This window comes from Glycine max, chromosome 18 (genome assembly GCF_000004515.6).
Source record: "Glycine max cultivar Williams 82 chromosome 18, Glycine_max_v4.0, whole genome shotgun sequence".
NCBI classification, from domain to species: Eukaryota; Viridiplantae; Streptophyta; class Magnoliopsida; order Fabales; family Fabaceae; genus Glycine; species Glycine max.
The window spans coordinates 54,346,503-54,365,598 of NC_038254.2; the positions used below are offsets into that span (position 1 = coordinate 54,346,503).

The 19,096-nt window shown below is 34.3% G+C and overlaps 1 protein-coding gene and 1 pseudogene across 1 annotated transcript; both read right to left on the reverse strand.

The window, feature by feature from the left end:
• Positions 1-409: 409 nt before the first annotated feature.
• On the reverse strand, positions 410-3,985 carry LOC100775243 (MDIS1-interacting receptor like kinase 2-like; annotated as a pseudogene).
• On the reverse strand, positions 410-13,915 carry LOC100778268 (probable leucine-rich repeat receptor-like protein kinase At1g35710). The gene is made up of 3 exons (XM_026126699.2): positions 11,724-13,915; positions 11,162-11,519; positions 410-635 (listed from the first exon to the last, which is right to left on the reverse strand). Exons 1-3 carry the CDS (start codon positions 13,714-13,716, stop codon positions 617-619), a joined length of 2,370 nt encoding a protein of 789 aa, XP_025982484.1. The 5' UTR covers positions 13,717-13,915; the 3' UTR covers positions 410-616.
• Positions 13,916-19,096: the final 5,181 nt, after the last annotated feature.

The following is a 19,096-nucleotide window of genomic DNA, read 5'->3' on the forward strand; positions in this document are numbered from 1 at the left end:
TAAAAATGCAAAAAACTAAAAATCTAAAAACAGAACACACACACACCAGGATAGGACACAAATTTGATGCCTACCCATGCCTGAATCGCAGAGCACTAGTACGCATAAATATTTTCATGGTTTCTTTCGGAAGGTATCAGAGCAGTAGATTAATTGAAATGATTTTCATTGATCCATTTCTACAGAAAATAACAAAAGATAACAAACATACAGTAGCTAAAAAAACTAACTCATCCCTTTACACTTTCTGTGTTACTTCAATTTATTGGTTGCTATGGTGGATTTACTGGACCACTTTCATATAATATATGTATGTCATAAAACTTTTCTACTTCATTTGGCAACCTTAATTAGAAACAAATATTACTAGTTTGCTACTACTATCTAAATCACTAAAATATATCATTTCTTTATGTTAAACCTCATATTCCTCATTTTCATTAAATTACAAAATTAAACAAGTATCATAATCCATACAAAGCATATCACGAGAACAAAGTTAACATAAAAACAATTTCACCAAGTTTTCTAATAATTCACCCGAATAAACAACTAGATAAACTTTATTGAAAGCCGACATCATCTAATTTCAACTAGAAGTTTCACTTTCAGGAGTTCACAAATTTAAATAATGCCTGAGTTCTTGACTCATGAGCTGCTGCAATGAAATCTCACGCAAAGGAATGTCTAATGGTGTAAGCTGAGTAAGAAAACATTGAGAGACCGATTTCATTGTTGGGCGAGAGCAAGGATTGGCATTTAAGCACGCAAATGCAACTATGGCAACACTAACTATTTCCATTAAAACTGACATTGTTGCCTGTGGGAGGCGTTGGTCCAATATTTCACATAATGTGATGCCATTCTCAGTAGATGCTGATTGAAGTGATGAGAGTATTTCCTTAGGATGCGATCCCACCAAAGTTTCGAGTGCCACCACTCCAAAGCTGTACACATCACACCTTTCACTCACAACCATACTATATGCAAGCTCTACATTTACAACATTAACACCAACAGATTCAAAGATCAGAAGGAGAGTAGTTGAAAAGTAACAACATTAAAATCTAATTTTTTTATAAACTCAGTGTAAGAAACAAGTCCATTTGCCTGTTATTAAATGTATTGTTTAGTCATTATCTGCATCAAATCACGAACAAGAGAAATGAACCAAAAATAAAGATTTGAACAATTTACCTGGGGCTATGTACCCAATGGTTCCAGCAACCATAGTTCGATGGGATGAATCAGAGCTAAGGAATCGGGCTGTGCCAAAGTCTGAAACACTGGGCTCCCAGTCTGAGTTAAGCAAGACATTGCTGGCTGATATGTCTCTATGCACAATTGGAGGAGTGAAGTCATGATGAAGATAGGAAAGAGCATGTGCAGTGCCTTTCACAATGCTAACCCTCTTTTTCCAATCCAATTCCATGGCTTCCACATCATCAAACAACACTGAAAACAAGCTGCCTCTCTCCATGTACTCATATATCAAAAACATGATTCTTCTGTGCAAGCAGAATCCATGGAGCTTCACAATATGTCGATGCTTTATTTCTGATAATACTTTGACCTCATTTCTGAAACTCTCATCAAAAGCTGCCACCTCTGCTTCAAATCCGTAGAGTTTTTTCACGGCAACAATCTTGCCGCTTGGTAATTGTGCCCTATAAACGCTCCCATAGGCACCTGTTCCAATACAATATCTCATGTCAAAGTCCTGGGTTGCTGTAATGATGTCTTCATAGGCTATGTTTCCATCATAATTCCATATACAGAACAAGTCCCCATTCTTAGTGGCTGCAGTTGTCTTTGCATGTTTGTTCTTAGTTGCAATGCGAATATGCCTTAGCCGCACGAGTCGTAGGAAGGCCATGATTAGAAAAAAGAGGATAGGGAGAACTATGACCAGCTGATTGTGCCTGTGCTTTACTTTGTTGTCTTGGGCAGAACAATGCTTGAATTGATATTCATCTATGTAATAGAAATCGTCTTCGCTACATACACCCTTGTTCCCTATTAGCCGAAACTCACTTAAATCAGCTGGATAGGGACCCTTCAAAATATTGAATGAAAGGTCCACGTTAGCGACCGCTAGCACAGATAGAGGAACTGTTCCGGTAAGATTATTGTAGCTTAGATCCAGAGAATCTAACGATGGCAAATATCCAAGCTCTGGTGGAATTTTTCCACTAATTGAGTTGTTTTTGAGGTAAATAGAAGTTAGCTGTGCATGGTTTCCTTTTGACAAGGGTTCTAAGGAACCAGAAAGTAGATTGTGGGAAATGTTAAGTAATTCTAAACTAGGGAAATTTGTCAGTGACAAGGGCAAGATCCCACTGATTTTGTTGGCTGATAGATCTAACGAAGTAAGCCTTTTCAAGAAAACAAAATTCTGCGGAATTGAACCTTGAATGTTGTTGTGAGATATGATTAGGCTCTCTAATTGGGTAAGAATTGTCAGTGTAGGAGGTATCTCACCATCAAGTGAATTATATGACAAATCTAACCAAGTAAGATTTTTTAGAAACAACAACTCACCAGGAATGGGGCCTTGAAATTTATTATTAGAAATGGTTAGGCTCTTTAATTGGGTAAGATTTGTCAGTGCAGGAGGTATCTCACCATCAAGTGAATTATAGGATAAATCTAACCAAGTAAGATTTTTTAGAAACAACAACTCACGAGGAATGGGACCTTGAAATTTGTTGTTTGAAAGGTCTAGCATCTCTAACTGGGTAAGATTTGCCAGTGCAGGAGGTATCTCACCATCAAGTAAATTATAGGACAAATCTAACCAAGTAAGATTTTTTAGAAACAACAACTCACCAGGAATGGGGCCTTGAAATTTGTTGTGAGAAAGGTCTAGTCTCTCTAACAGGGTAAGATTTGCCCGTGCAGGAGGTATCTCACCATCAAGTGAATTATAGGACAAATCTAAGACAATAAGATTTTTTAGAAACAACAACTCAGAAGGAATGGAGCCTTGAAATTTGTTGTTTGAAAGACCTAGAATCTCTAACTGGGTAAGATTTGTCAGTGCAGGAGGTATCTCACCATCAAGTAAATTATTGGACAAATCTAACCAAGTAAGACTTTTTATAAACAACAACTCAGGAGGAATGGAGCCTTAAAATTTGTTGCTTGAAAGTCCTAGAGTCTTTAACTGGGTAAGATTTGTCAGTGCAGGAGGTATTTCACCATCAAGTGAATTATTTGACAAATATAACCTAGTAAGACTTTTTAGAAACAACAACTCAGGAGGAATGGAGCCTTAAAATTTGTTTTTTGTAAGGTCTAGCCTCTCTAATTAGGTAAGATTTGCCAATGCCGGAGGTATTTCACCATTAAGTGAATTATAGGACAAATCTAACCAAGTAAGACTTTTTAGAAACAACAACTCAGGAGGAATGGAGCCTTGAAGTTCATTTTTTGAAAGGTCTAGTCTCTCTAATTGGGAAAGATTTGCCAGTGCAGGAGGTATCTCACCATCAAGTGAATTATAGGACAAATCGAGATGAGTGAGTTTAGGGAGATTACCAATATCAGGTGGTATAGTCCCTTGTAATCCACTGCCTGCGACCTCAAACCATTCTAAATTCTTGAAAACGGAGAGGTTTAGTGTTGCTAATGGAATCCCTGTTGGTGTATAAAATTGATATTTGATTCTAGTTATGCTTCCAACATCGTTGCAAGATATACCATACCATGAACAGATATCGTGTGAATCTTCTGACTCAGATGTATTCCACCATCCACTGTTGAGTATAGCATTATCTTCCAAATGAAGCTGCGACGGTGTAGGCACGGCTTCTAAGTCCAATGTTATCCCCATAATAACCACACTGCAAATAACAAAAAACTTCATCCTTTGCGGACGAAAATATTCAAACTGAGTTATGAGCTAAGCAGTTAATAGTATTTTAGAGAGATAATTAACAAGTTTGTTTCTGAGATTTAAGAGAAAATGAACTTTTTTTTTTATGTTCTGTGACTGTGGCTTACATGCTAGTTGGTCACTCTTTTATTGTCACTCCCCAGCTTTACTACATCACCCAAAATCATAGAATTCCATGCTTTGCCCCATTGAGGGTCCTATGCATTTTTCACGGCATTGCTTGACTTTGAGTCAACTTTGAAGAATATTGAATGTAACAATTTCACCGTTACTGCGTGTGCTTAGACTAAGTCACTAACACTTTTCATGGGTCATGATGGGAATGCTTGGAAATTGTTGTCACTGATCAAGTCTGTGAGGACAGCATTGTCATTTTGGGTTTAGCTTTATATTTGAACAACCGGAGGAGCCACCTCAAGTTTATGAACAAGACTGCATCTCTTAAACACGATTATCAACATCTCTATGTTTTACAAAGGATTATTATTTGAATGCTGAACATGAATTGCGTTGAATATTATTTAGGCAATTTGAAATTTATTTTTACTTATACCTTTTAATTGTTTTTAAAAAATATCAATATAAATAAATAATAATCTGAATAATGAGATAACTAATGATATTATGCACGTAGTATTAATTTAACTAAATAACGTGCATGCTAGTTGATCAATCTTTCATCCTCATACTCCAGCTTGACTACGACAAGCATAAACAGGCTTTGCCCCATTTCTCCATTGCTGCGTGTGCTTAGACTTTAGACTATTTAACACGTTCCATGAACCATGATGGGGAGTGCTTAGAAATTGTTGTCACTTCTGCGAGGACATCATTGTCATTTTGGGATTATTCTTAACCATAGTGGGAGGGGCCACTAGAAAGTTTGTTGGTTAATTTTGAAAATCGAGATAATCCTGGATAAATCTGAAGTCGTGTATAAACACTTTCAGATTGATTCAAATTTCGGGGTTCAACCAAAATTGTTCAATCGGATAAAATCAGAAGATTATAATTCAAGAGTTTTGTTTTGGTCTTGTATGTTTTTCACATGTTATGCTTTCTGAACCAGGATGATTATTTATAATCAAAGAACAGGTGGTTTTTGGCGGTTGATGGAAGTTATTTATTTTTAAAAAATTGCCGTTAATGGAAGTTTTAGTAACTTTCATGTAACTTCCAACCGTTGATGGAAGTTAGTAACTTCCATGTAACTTCCAACCTTTTGCCTAAACCGAACATCTCGTTATTACATTAAAACAAGCGTGCACTCTTATTTTAACATAATAAAGAGATCAATTACACTAAAATGTCCAACAAACCTCCCCCATTTTAGTGTAATTACCGATCAAATCACCAAAGTCATAACATACCACAAACTACTGCATAGATGAAATATCGTGACGATTGAATTTCATCTTAGCAAATTACACGTTTCAAATATTCGAATATCAGGGTGTCACTAAGGATTGAACCCTTTCTATTCATAATGAATACATGAAGATAATCTGCACAATAGTTTATAACATTACTCTTGCTCGACACTAGTTTTACTAGCCTGTGTCCCTATCCTTCATAAGCATATCAAAGCCAAGTCCCAGCTTCTTGAAGCGGCTAAACTTCATGCTTATATAGGTAGTCCTTTTCTTTCTTGCACCTGCAAATGCAATTTTTCAAAAGAACCATTGAGAAGTTATACTTCAACCTCCTTAACTTGCAGAACCGAACACATACCTTTTGGGATACTTTCGATGATGTGTTCCAATCTCTACATGTTAAGCTTTCCACATTGAATTCAGCACCTAATGTCATATTAGATGGGAATTGGGTATCTTAACATAAGAGATTTCAGATGGACTTTAATCCTAATCCCACAGCCGACCTTTTTACGAGATCTCTACTTAACCCTTTGGTTAAATGATCGGCCAAATTATGCTGAGTTCTCACAAACTCCACTGATATCACACCATGCATGATTAACTCCCGAACCATGTTGTGTCTAACACCCAAGTGTCTAGACTTCCCATTATACACTTGACTATATGCCTTAGCCAAAGTTGCCTGACTATCACACCTGATAGACATGGGAGGTATAGGTTTGGGCCACAATGGAATCTCATAGATTAGATTTCTTAGCCACTCAGCTTCTTTACCAGCTGCTGCTAAAGCTACAAATTCAGATTCCATTGTTGAATTTGTAATGCAGGTCTGTTTCTTGGATGCCCAAGAGATAGCACCTCCTCCAAGGAGGAATACCCAACCACTTGTGGATGAATAATCCTCCATATTGGTTATCCAACTTGCATCAGAGTAACCTTCAATAACCGAAGGAAATCCAGTATATGTCAAACCATAGTCAATAGTTCCCTTTAAGTACTTGAATACTCTATTCATAGCTTGCCAATGATGAGAACTAGGATTACTTGTAAACCTACTGAGTTTAGCAACAGCATAAGCTATATCAGGCCTAGTACTAATCATTGCATACATGAGTGATCCTATCGCCCTTGAGTATTCAAGTTGAGACACTGCTACACCTTTATTAGGTAATAGCTTCAGGTTAGGATCAATGGGAGTACTTACCGGAGAACAATCTTTAAAATTAAATTTCTCCAATATCTTCTCAATATAATGTGATTGAGAGATGGAAATACCATTGTTTCCACGTTTGATCTTTATTCCTAAGATCACATCCGCCTCCCCCATATCTTTCATATCAAACTTAGAAGACAAAAATGCCTTAGTTTCATCAACTTGATCTTGGTCGGTACCAAAGATCAACATGTCGTCTACATACAGACAAATGATAACTCCTTTGCCATGAGTATCAAACTTGCTGTATAGACATTTATCTGCTTGGTTTATAACAAAACCACTAGACAACACAACCTCATCAAATTTTTGATGCCATTGCTTAGGCGCTTGTTTCAAGCCATAAAGAGATTTCATCAGTTTACACACCTTATTTTCATTTCCTGGCATAACAAACCCTTCAAGTTGTTTCATGTATATCTCTTCATCCAATTCACCATTTAAGAATGCAGTTTTCACATCCATTTGGTGAATCATCAGATTGTGGATAGCAGCAAGTGCTAACAACAGTCTAATAGTGGATATCCTAGCAACAGGAGCATATGTATCAAAAAAAATCAATACCCTCCTTTTGCCTAAAGCCTTGGATAACCAATCTAGCTTTGTACTTGTCAACAGTACCATCCACTTTCATCTTTCTCCTAAAGATCATCTTACATCCTAATGGCTTACATCCAGGAGGTAAGTCAACCAATTTCCAGGTATTATTTTGCATGATGGAATCCATCTCACTTTGGATTGCTTCTTTCCAGAATATAGCATCCCTTGAAGCCATTGCTTCACTAAAAGTCTTTGGGTCTTCCTCAACATTAAGGCAATATTGATATTGAAATTCAATATCATTCCTTGACCCTTCAACCAAATAGAGTTGAAAGTCATCACCAAATGACTTAGCCTTTCTTACTCTCGTACTCTTTCTAGTTTCAGTACTAGTTGAAGGTATATCCTCAATATTAACTGAGACTTTCGACATGGAATTCATGTCCTTTGGCCTAGGTATAGATGTAAACCTTTGTTCATCAAAGATAGCATCCCGTGACTCTATAACCGAGTTCACAGCAATAGAATCATTAGATTCTAGCACATAGAATCTATATACTTTAGAATGTTCAGCATATCCAATAAATATGCAATCTATACCTCTTTCACCTATGGTTTTCCTTTTAGGTTCTGTAAGCCTGACTACAGCCCTACATCCCCAAATTTTGAGATAACTCAAATTTGGTGTCTTTTTGTGCCAAAGTTCATATGGGGTAACCTTATTCCTTTTGTTAGGAATTCGGTTCAACAAGTAACAGGCTGTCAACATAGCCTCACCCCAAAATCCTTCACTTAAACCCGAATAGGATAACATGGAATTCACCATTTCTTTCAAGGTTCTATTCTTCCTTTCGGCTACACCATTCTGTTGTGGTGTATAAGGAGCTGTAGTTTGATGTATTATTCCAGTAGATTGAAAATAAACCGGATCATAATACTCACCTCCCCTATCCGTACGAAGAGTTTTGATTAGCCAATTTTGATGAAGTTCTACCTCTTTCTTATAAATTTTAAATTTATCAAGAGCTTCATCTTTTGTATTTAATAAATATACATAACAATACCTTGATGCATCATCAATAAAAGTAACAATATATTTTTTATGACCTAATGATGGAGTAGCATGCAAATCACACAAATCACTATGAATAAGGTCTAAGACTTTAGTCTCACTTTTAACATCCTTAAAAGGTTTCCTAGTGATCTTGGTCAACATGCAAGTTTTGCATTTTTCAATGTTCATATCAAAAGGAGGAATCATACTTGTTTTTGACATATCTTTTAATCTTTTGTAATGAACATGTCCTAATCTAGCATGCCAAATTTCTGATTTTGTCATATTAGTTATAGAACTACACGAGGCCATACAAACAGATTCATGAACAAAAGGAACATCAATGTTTAATTTAAACATTCCATTACAACGATAACCAAATCCAACAAACGAACCATGTCTTGACAAGATGTACTTGTCACTTTCAAGTACTTGCTTGAAACCACAATTATTTAAAACCATACCAGACAATAAGTTCTTACGAATACCAGGTACAAATAAGACATTATCCAAATACAAACTTTTTCCGGAAGTAAAAACTAAATTCACACAACCTAATCCTAGGATTGGTTCAGTTGCAACATTGCCCATTTTCACAATAGAGCCATCATCGATTGGTCTAAATTCCTTGAACCAACGACGATCTTTGCACACATGGCTTGTTGCTCCCGAATCAAACCACCAAGCAACGTCATCATCCTGCACATAGAATGCATCAGATATTAGTGATACATAATTTGAATTCGTATTCGAATTAAAATTATTCACTACAATCTGACCTTGTTGCTTTTCAGGATCATTAGACCCACTTGGACCAGCCTTGTTCTTTCCTTTGAACACTCGGCAATCCCTCTTTAAATGACCAGGTTTCCCACACTTCCAACATGACAATTTTGTCTGTTTGTTTGGACCTTTGTTCTTATTTCCTTGAAATTTTCGTTTGTTACCTTTAGCATTGTAATTTTGCTTAACTGTTCCACTTTCCTCTACCATATTAACGGAAGAGGAACCTGCTACGGTTTTATCATTGACTTTGTCAATTTCCTGAGCCCTCAGCGACTCCTCAATCATGAAATGACTACCGAGTTGAACCAGAGTCAACTCTTCCTTCTTATGTTTCAAGGTATGCTTGAAGTCTTTCCAAGAAGAAGGCAGTTTATCAATTATATATGAAATTGCAATGGATTCATCCATTTTCAAATCATGTTGAGTAAACTGACCCAAAATCCGCAGCAGTTCATTATATTGCTCCATAATAGGCCTCGAATCAATCATTTTGTAATTAAAGAAATTACTAACTAAGAATTTGTTACTTGAGGCATCTTCTGCCATATACTTGGATTCAAGAGAGTCCCATAATTCCTTAGCAGACTCAACATTTTGATAAATATCAAAGAGAGAGTCAGACATACCGTTCAGAATGTGTCCACGACAAATGTAATCGTCGTTCTCCCATTTCGAACGCTTCCTTGTTTGATCCAGAGTTTCGCCTTCCATATACACCGGCATCGGTGTACTCAGCACATACACCACATTCAATGTTGTCAAGAGAAAGTGCATCTTCTTCTGCCATCTTCTGAAATCCTGCCCTTCAAACTTGTCCAACTTCGCAAACTTGCTTGTCATCTTCGAACTATCGTTCGTCATCTCGAAAGATTTGATTCAATCTTTTGTTGGTTAATTTTGAAAATCGAGATAATCCTGGATAAATCTGAAGTCGTGTATAAACACTTTCAGATTGAATCAAATTTCGGGGTTCAACCAAAATTGTTCAATCGGATAAAATCAGAAGATTATAATTCAAGAGTTTTGTTTTGGTCTTGTATGTTTTTCACATGTTATGCTTTCTGAACCAGGATGATTATTTATAATCAAAGAACAGGTGGTTTTTGGCGGTTGATGGAAGTTATTTATTTTTAAAAAATTGCCGTTAATGGAAGTTTTAGTAACTTTCATGTAACTTCCAACCGTTGATGGAAGTTAGTAACTTCCATGTAACTTCCAACCTTTTGCCTAAACCGAACATCTCGTTATTACATTAAAACAAGCGTGCACTCTTATTTTAACATAATAAAGAGATCAATTACACTAAAATGTCCAACAAAGTTTAGCTTTATATGTGAACAAGTGGATTCTCAGTCTTTTATTGTCACTCCCCAGCTTTACTACATCAGCCAAAAACATTGAATTCCATGCTTTGCCCCATTGAGGGTCCTAATGCATTTTTCACGGCATTGCTTGACTTTGAGTCAACTTTGAAGAATTGATCAATGCAAGCATTTCTTTGTGGTTGCCTCTGCTTAGACTAATACGTTCCATGAATGGGAAAGCTTAGACATTGTTGGCACTGAGCATGTCCTATTACTGAATGGAAATTGTAACAGCCGTAACTTTCAATAAGTAATTAATAAATTAATAAATAAATAAATAAGTAAAATAAATAAATAATTATTAGGTCATAAATTCTCACTATATAAGTCAAATGTTAACGAGCAACTTTTTACAAAACACTTCTGCTCCTTTTTCTTTTCTGACGCACAAGAACCCTAACATAGCAACCAGAGGAGGAGCTCTAGAGATCACCAGAGACGACACCATTGCTAACAGAGAACATTTAAGCGACTACCTCGAGGTAAGGGATGAGTTACTCACGCTTGGGAATTAGAATGAACATGTGTAGGGATCCCTAGAGGGTCAATTTTTGGGTTATTTTGGGGTGTTTATGAATTTAATTATGTTTTCATGTTTAATCTTGGATTGAGTGTGTTTGATGAACCAATGGGTGTTCTGTTGCGAGTTTATTGTAGAATTGATGTGTTCCTGTGTTAGGTGTGTACCTTAGGAATTAGAATTCCTTATAATTAGCATAAAAATTGTGTGGTGGTGATTTTGTTTATACCAGATATGTTGGCCTTTCAATCTTGTTCTTTTTATTTTTTTTATTATTTTTTTTCACACTGCAGTGTATACGTGTACATATATATTGATACTGTTTTTTTTACAAACTTTATATTTTATTTCACGTGGGTGATTATTAACTAGAAGTTTCACTTTCAGGAGTTCACAAATTTAAATAATGCCTGAGTTCTTGACTCATGAGCTGCTGCAATGAAATCTCACGCAAAGGAATGTCTAATGGTGTAAGCTGAGTAAGAAAACATTGAGAGACCGATTTCATTGTTGGGCGAGAGCAAGGATTGGCATTTAAGCACGCAAATGCAACTATGGCAACACTAACTATTTCCATTAAAACTGACATTGTTGCCTGTGGGAGGCGTTGGTCCAATATTTCACATAATGTGATGCCATTCTCAGTAGATGCTGATTGAAGTGATGAGAGTATTTCCTTAGGATGCGATCCCACCAAAGTTTCGAGTGCCACCACTCCAAAGCTGTACACATCACACCTTTCACTCACAACCATACTATATGCAAGCTCTACATTTACAACATTAACACCAACAGATTCAAAGATCAGAAGGAGAGTAGTTGAAAAGTAACAACATTAAAATCTACAATTTTTATAAACTCAGTGTAAGAAACAAGTCCATTTGCCTGTTATTAAATGTATTGTTTAGTCATTATCTGCATCAAATCACGAACAAGAGAAATGAACCAAAAATAAAGATATGAACAATTTACCTGGGGCTATGTACCCAATGGTTCCAGCAACCATAGTTCGATGGGATGAATCAGAGCTAAGGAATCGGGCTGTGCCAAAGTCTGAAACACTGGGCTCCCAGTCTGAGTTAAGCAAGACATTGCTGGCTGATATGTCTCTATGCACAATTGGAGGAGTGAAGTCATGATGAAGATAGGACAGAGCATGTGCAGTGCCTTTCACAATGTTAACCCTCTTTTTCCAATCCAATTCCATGGCTTCCACATCATCAAACAACACTGAAAACAAGCTGCCTCTCTCCATGTACTCATATATCAAAAACATGATTCTTCTGTGCAAGCAGAATCCATGGAGCTTCACAATATGTCGATGCTTTATTTCTGACAATACTTTGACCTCATTTCTGAAACTCTCATCAAAAGCTGCCACCTCTGCTTCAAATCCGTGGAGTTTTTTCACGGCAACAATCTTGCCACTTGGTAATTGTGCCCTATAAACGCTCCCATAGGCACCTGTTCCAATACAATATCTCATGTCAAAGTCTTGGGTTGCTCTAATGATGTCTTCATAGGCTATGTTTCCATCATAATTCCATATACAGAATAAGTCCCCATTCTTAGTGGCTGCCGTTGTGTTTGCATGTTTGTTCTTAGTTGCAATGCGAGTGTGCCTCAGACACACGAGTAGTAAGAAGAGCATGATTAGAAAAATGAGGATAGGGAGAACTATGACCAGCTGCTGATTGAGCCTTACTTTGTTGTCTTGGGCAGAACAACGCTTGAATTGATATTTATCTATGTAATAGGAATCATCGCTACATACATCCTTGTTCCCTATTAGCTGAATCTCACTTAAACCATATGGAATGGGACCCTTCAAATTATTGAATGAAAGGTTCACGCTGACATGATGCAAATGTCCAAGCTCCGCTGGAATGGGGCCTTGAAATTTGTTGTTTGAAAGGTCTAGCCTCTCTAACTGGGTAAGATTTATCAGTGCAGGAGGTATCTCATCATCAAGTGAATTATAGGACAAATCTAACCAATTAAGATCTTGTAGAAACAACAACTCACCAGGAATGGGGCCTTGAAATTTGTTGTTTGAAAGGTCTAGGTTCTCTAGCTGGGTAAGATTTGCCAGTGCAGGAGGTATCTCACCATCAAGTGAATTATAGGACAAATCTAACCAAGCAAGATTTTTTAGAAACAACAACTCACCAGGAATGGGGCCTTGAAATTTGTTGTTAGAAAGGATTAGGCTCTCTAATTGGATAAGATTTGCCAGTGCGGAAGGTATCTCACCATTAAGCAAATTATAGGACAAATCTAAGACAGTAAGATATTTTGGAAACGACAACTCAGGAATTGAGCCTTGAAACTTGTTGTGAGATATGATTAGGCTCTCTAATTGGGTAAGATTTGCCAATGAAGGAGGTATTTCACCATGAAGAGAATTATTGGACAAATCTAACCGAGTTAGATTTCTTAGAAATAACAACTCACGAGGAATGGGGCCTTGAAATTTGTTGTGAGAGATGATTAGGAACTCTAATTGGGTAAGATTTGCCAATGAAGGAGGTATTTCACCATGAAGAGAATTATCGGACAAATCAAGATAAGTGAGTTTAGGGAGATTACCAATATCAGATGGGATAGTCCCTTGTAGTCCACAGTTTGAGACATCAAGCATTTCTAAATTCTTGAAAACAGAGAGGTTTAGTGTTGCTAATCGAATCCCCGGTGTACCCGGTGTATAACATGGACATCCGATGACAGTTATACTTCCAGCGACGTTGCAACCTATACCACACCATGAACAGATATTGTGTGAATCTAACTGTGATAGATTCCACCATCCACTTTTGAGTATAGCATTTGCTTCCGATGGAGGCAGCAATGGTGCAGGTGCAGGAGCAGGGGCGGCTCCTAATTCCAATACAATCCCCATAATAAAAACCATACCGTAAATAACAAGAAAGGTGGTTCCATAGAAATTGAAAACAAAAAGCTGCATTGTTTTCTGCAGAAGAAAATATTTAAATTCGGCTATGAGCTAACTAGTTAATGGGTTATAAGAAACTGAACTTTTAGTGTGTTGTGTGACTAACATAAGTTAATGGGTAGTTTTTTAGGAGAGAGAATGAAAATTCTGTTTTTGGGATAAATGAGAAACTGAAGTTTTAGTGTGTTGTGTGTCAAACATACAAGTTGGCCACTCTTTTATTCTCACACCCAGGCTTCACCTACAACAGTCATTAACATGGAATTCCACAACATTTGTTACAGCATTTCTTGACTTTGAGTCAACTTTGAAGAATATTGAGTGTAACAATTTCACCGTTGCTGCGTGTGCTCAGACTAAGTCACTAACACTTTTCATGGGCCATGATGGGAATGCTTAGAAATTGTTGTCAATGATCAAGTTTGTGAGGACAGCATTGTCATTTTGGATTTAGCTTTATATTTGAACAACTGGATTGTCACTCCCCAGCTTTACTTCATCCCCCAATTTACGGCATTGCTTGACTTTGAGTCAACTTTGAAGAATTGATCAATGCAAGCATTTCTTTGTGGTTGCCTCTGCTTAGACTAATACGATCCATGAATGGGAAAGCTTAGACATTGTTGGCACTGAGCATGTCCTATGACTGAGTGGAAATTACATCACAATGAATTTCACAGAAAGTGATAGACGACAATATTCGTTGGAATTGATTAGATTTTCTTATTTTTTGACTTGTTAAACATAGCAAACACGTTTGGAGGGAGGTTTGATACATCATCACTAAGCCACCAGATTAAACCGACTTCTAGATAGATCACATATATCAGCTAGTTACTGTGTTTAAGTTAGATCGATATTTTTAGGCAAATGTATTATTTAATATTCCAGACAAAATAAAAATATAGGTTTACCAGTGTTAGTATGGAAATACCAGCTCCTGATAAAAATAAGGCCAAAATGGAAATTTATCATACGCTGGAAAAGACAATAAGGAAATTAACACTAAAAGTATTTGATGTTAATATGGCATGGGGGAGTGCTTTGTCAATCTGGATCATGATCGAGAAATAATATATATAGTAGTCTTCCATTTTGATCCTATTCACTTGTTAGATATTATAAAGGTAATTTCATGGGGTTATTGTCAAATATATTCTTTTGCTACTAATAAAGTATAAATACATATATATTCTTTTGCTGATAGATGTATTATCAATCCAATAGGACGCATGCGGGTTACTGTATTCTTTATATGGCAAGTTTGTGGGTTTTGTATTCATTTAGAAATACTCTAAGTTTCTTTTGCTTATAAACTAAATATAACTTAAATACAACAAATTAAATAACCAACAACTCTATACCATGAGCAGCTAGCCTGCCACTGGATTAATGGACTTTTTTCACTAAACTAGGTGTTGTTTTTGAAAACAAAATAACAAAAAGGTGTAGTATGGAAACAATTGATAGGAGTTGTTTTCTAATACTCATTTGCTCTAAGAAGAGTCACCTTGACTGGTTCCTTCAAGTTTTGGCCATTTTTTACTTTTATACCAATTATATGAATAACAGATATAATTTTTTTTTAAATCGATTATAAGACTAACAAGTAAATGAGGACAAGTATTTATAAAACCATGTATATGTTAACTCGTTGGCAAGTGTACCAAATTTGTTGACAAGTGTATCAAATTTGTCACAAGTAGTAAAGTACTCAGAAGTCCGAGTGTCAAATCCGTAGGGACTTTGTTTGTACTTAGATGAATGCAAACTCAATTTAAAAGCAATAGATAAAGAATTCAGAATAAAGATAAAAAAAAATATAGTAGATAAGATAAAAATTTAAATATCAAAATAGAAGAAAAAGAATAAAAGATTTAAATTAAAAGATTTAAAGATAAGAAAAGTAAAAGATAAAAGAAAATAAAAGATTAAGATTTAGATAAAGATAAGATAAAATCAGAACGTGATAATGTTGGGACCTTTGTTTGCGTGTGATGTATGAGTTTATGATTTTTATTTCTTTATTAATTTAGGTGATTCTATTCTACTTACATCTGATCAATCACTTTCTCTTGATTCCTCACAATAATAAGTCTATTTTATTTATCTATCTTCCAAATTCCTTTGCAAAGACTCAGCAAATAAAATGCATGAAGTATGAATTCTAGATGTTAGCAAAAATGCATGGGCATAAAATAATCATTCTATGTCTAGTAATGACTTTCTTATGAAATCTTTTCTTTTTGTTCTATTAGAAGTTACCTTTTTCCGATAGTCTAACCCCTAAAACTAATGCATGCATACCTTCTTTAAATCTTATTTAAAAGTTATCATCTTCCAGCGTTTAACCCCTAAAAGAATGTAAAGATGAATAATGCAAGATAAAAACAGAAAAGATAATAGTATAGAAAACACTTGTTTGCATCATTGATAAATATGAAGTGTACAGTACATCTTTTGGCTTTTTAGACCTGTCAGGACCTAACTAAAGAGGGTTTCGCCTCATTGTCATGAGAGACTTTTACCGGGGTCGAGGTGAATAGAAGAAGATGATGGATGAATAAAGAAAGAAGGTTTCCCCTAAGGGATAGACCCAAAGTGTGGATTGTCTGTTGTGTGTCTCTTCTTTGACTTGACTCTCTTTTTATAGTTGTTGAAGTGGACTTTGGTTTAATACTAAAAATCTTTCTTTTTATATTTTTTGGATTTGTTTTGCCTAATATTTTGGTTATTTTTTTTTATTTTTTTTCTTTTAATCTCTCTTTTTCATATGTGCAAGTCATAAATAAAAAAGATCAAATATTAATATTTAAACTAAAGATAATTATTAAATAAATATTTTTAAAGATATTTTCAATATATTTTTATTATGAAAGTAACTAATAGTTATGAGTGTATTACATCTTTGTCTATATTTTATATTAACCGAAGGGTTGAAAGCATCGATCGTGTAATTCACTTGCCGTGAAAGTGGAAAAATAAAAAGATACTAACACCACTTTCTTTTGACAAAAATATTAATCCACCTAGTGCCATTCAATTCCCCCATATTCTCTGTTTGCTCCCATCTTTCGTTTTCTTTACAATTTTGCAACTTTTTTTTTTTTACTTTATTAATCAATTAAAACATGCTTTATCATTTAATTTAGAATCAAGACAGCATTATATATATAGTCAACAACGCTGATATTTTCTCCACTTTATCAAAGGTAAAATTTTATTGGCACTCCAACATGATCCTCTTCCATTGATGTTTTATTTTGACACATAATAGGTGACCTAACATTTTAATTTGTGACCAATATAAGCTAATATAATTCTTCAACAAGAGTATTACTAGAAGTAAGTATTAAGTTTGTTGGTTTAACGATTAATTTATAGCATGAAGAATCTTGGGACTGAGACACGAAATTTAGAAACTACAGGTGTTTAAAAACTTGTCTTGTCCAACTAGTCTGACTTGGTTTGAAGTTAATTTCAATGTGTTAAAATCTAGAAGTTATCTGTAACGCTTAAGTTAAATTTCAAGTCAACAGTGTATTTTATTCAAAGGCAACCAAATCAAATTAGTTTGATTTGCTTGTTTCTGAATTAAATTTCAAGTTGACATACATATAAATACGGTCTTGATTTGTAAATTAAATTATCTATAATGTAATGTTCTTGTAAGAGAGTCGAGATTTTTTTGGCGCCTCCATGTGTTTAATTTCATTCCTACGTGTACTAAATCTTTGATTAGGAATGAAATGACATAAGTTATTTTGCCTAAAAAATTAAATATTAGCAGTAAAAATTTATTAATCAAAAAATAAATATTTTATAGAATATGCATGACGTTATATTTGTATTAAATTATATTATAAAATATATCCTAATTTTAGTTTGATGTTTAAACTGTAATCTATGTATCATGTTAAAAGTTATATGATATCAACAAATCAAATTAACCAGATATATGTTTCATTAGGTAGAATCCTGTCTAAATGCATTGTTGAACCACATAGCATGTCCATTGCATTCTACTTCAATTCATGTGATTTTTTTTTTGTTTTCAAAACCCAACTCTGACACCATTACATTCCTATATCATGTTATTTAGAACTATATATCAGATAATTAATAGTAGCATGTAGTGAGGGTACGAGTGAAATAAGAAAATTAAAAAAAGGAGCAGATGAAAATTTTATATATATATATATATATATATATAATTGAAAGATATAATTGATTAATTTATACATATTAAAAAATTAATTAATTTAGTTATTAGTATTAAATTTGTATATAATTATAATTTTTTTAAAATTTATTTTTAATTTTATTGAGTTTATTCGTCTTTTTCAATCTCTATAGGGAAAAAAAGAAATAATTTGGGACATTTTAGTAAAACATAATTAATATACAAAAGAAATAAAATGAACACGATACTCTTATGGAAAAAATAGAAAATTTTCATTCTCTTAAAACTATTGTATTTTCTTCTTCTTTATTTTTGCTTATTTGCTCACTTCTAGTGAGAAAAATGATATTTTCTTTGAATTGTTTTTCTGCATGAGTCGAAAACAAATCTTTAATTTATTTTTTCTATGGTAAGTTTTAGGAATCTTTTATAAAAATATTTTTAGAATTTTGTTACTTGAGAAAGAAAGAAATTCTTAAAAGTTTCTTCCTTCATAAGGTCTTTCGAACCTCTTTCAAAAAAATATTAGTAAATTTTTTTTATTTGATAATGTTTTTAAAACATATTAAATCTAAAAAAAATATTTTATATTATGTAAAAAAATATAATTATACACATAAAAAATCAAACTAAATTCGAAATATGAATAATGTGATAAGAAAGATTGAAAGAATCTTACTTTCAAACATGAAGACAGGTTTAATTATTACCTTTTAATAGACTATAATATAGACGATAATAGTTGTCAAAATTGATTTTACTTTTTTTTTAAATGATAGGGTTTAATTATTACCTTTTAATCCACAATTCTAATTTATGTTTTTAATGGTTAAACTTTTTTAGTCTTTTAACTTTTACTTTATCCTATTTTTTAGTTTCTTAATTTTTTTTTTCAATCTTTACTTTTAATCCCTTAAAATAATTAAAAGTGAGGAAGAAATAAAAATTAAAGCACTAAAAGTAAAAATGCAAAATACTAAATAACTAAAAACAGAACACGCGCACACACCAGGATAGGACACAAATTTGATGCCTAGCCATGCCTGAATCGCAGAGCACTAATACGCATAAATATTTTCATGGTTTCTTTCTGAAGGTATCTGAGCAGTAGATTAATTGAAATGATTTTCATTGATCCATTTCTACAGAAAATAACAAAAGATAACAAACATACAGTAGCTAAAAAAACTAACTCATCCCTTTACACTT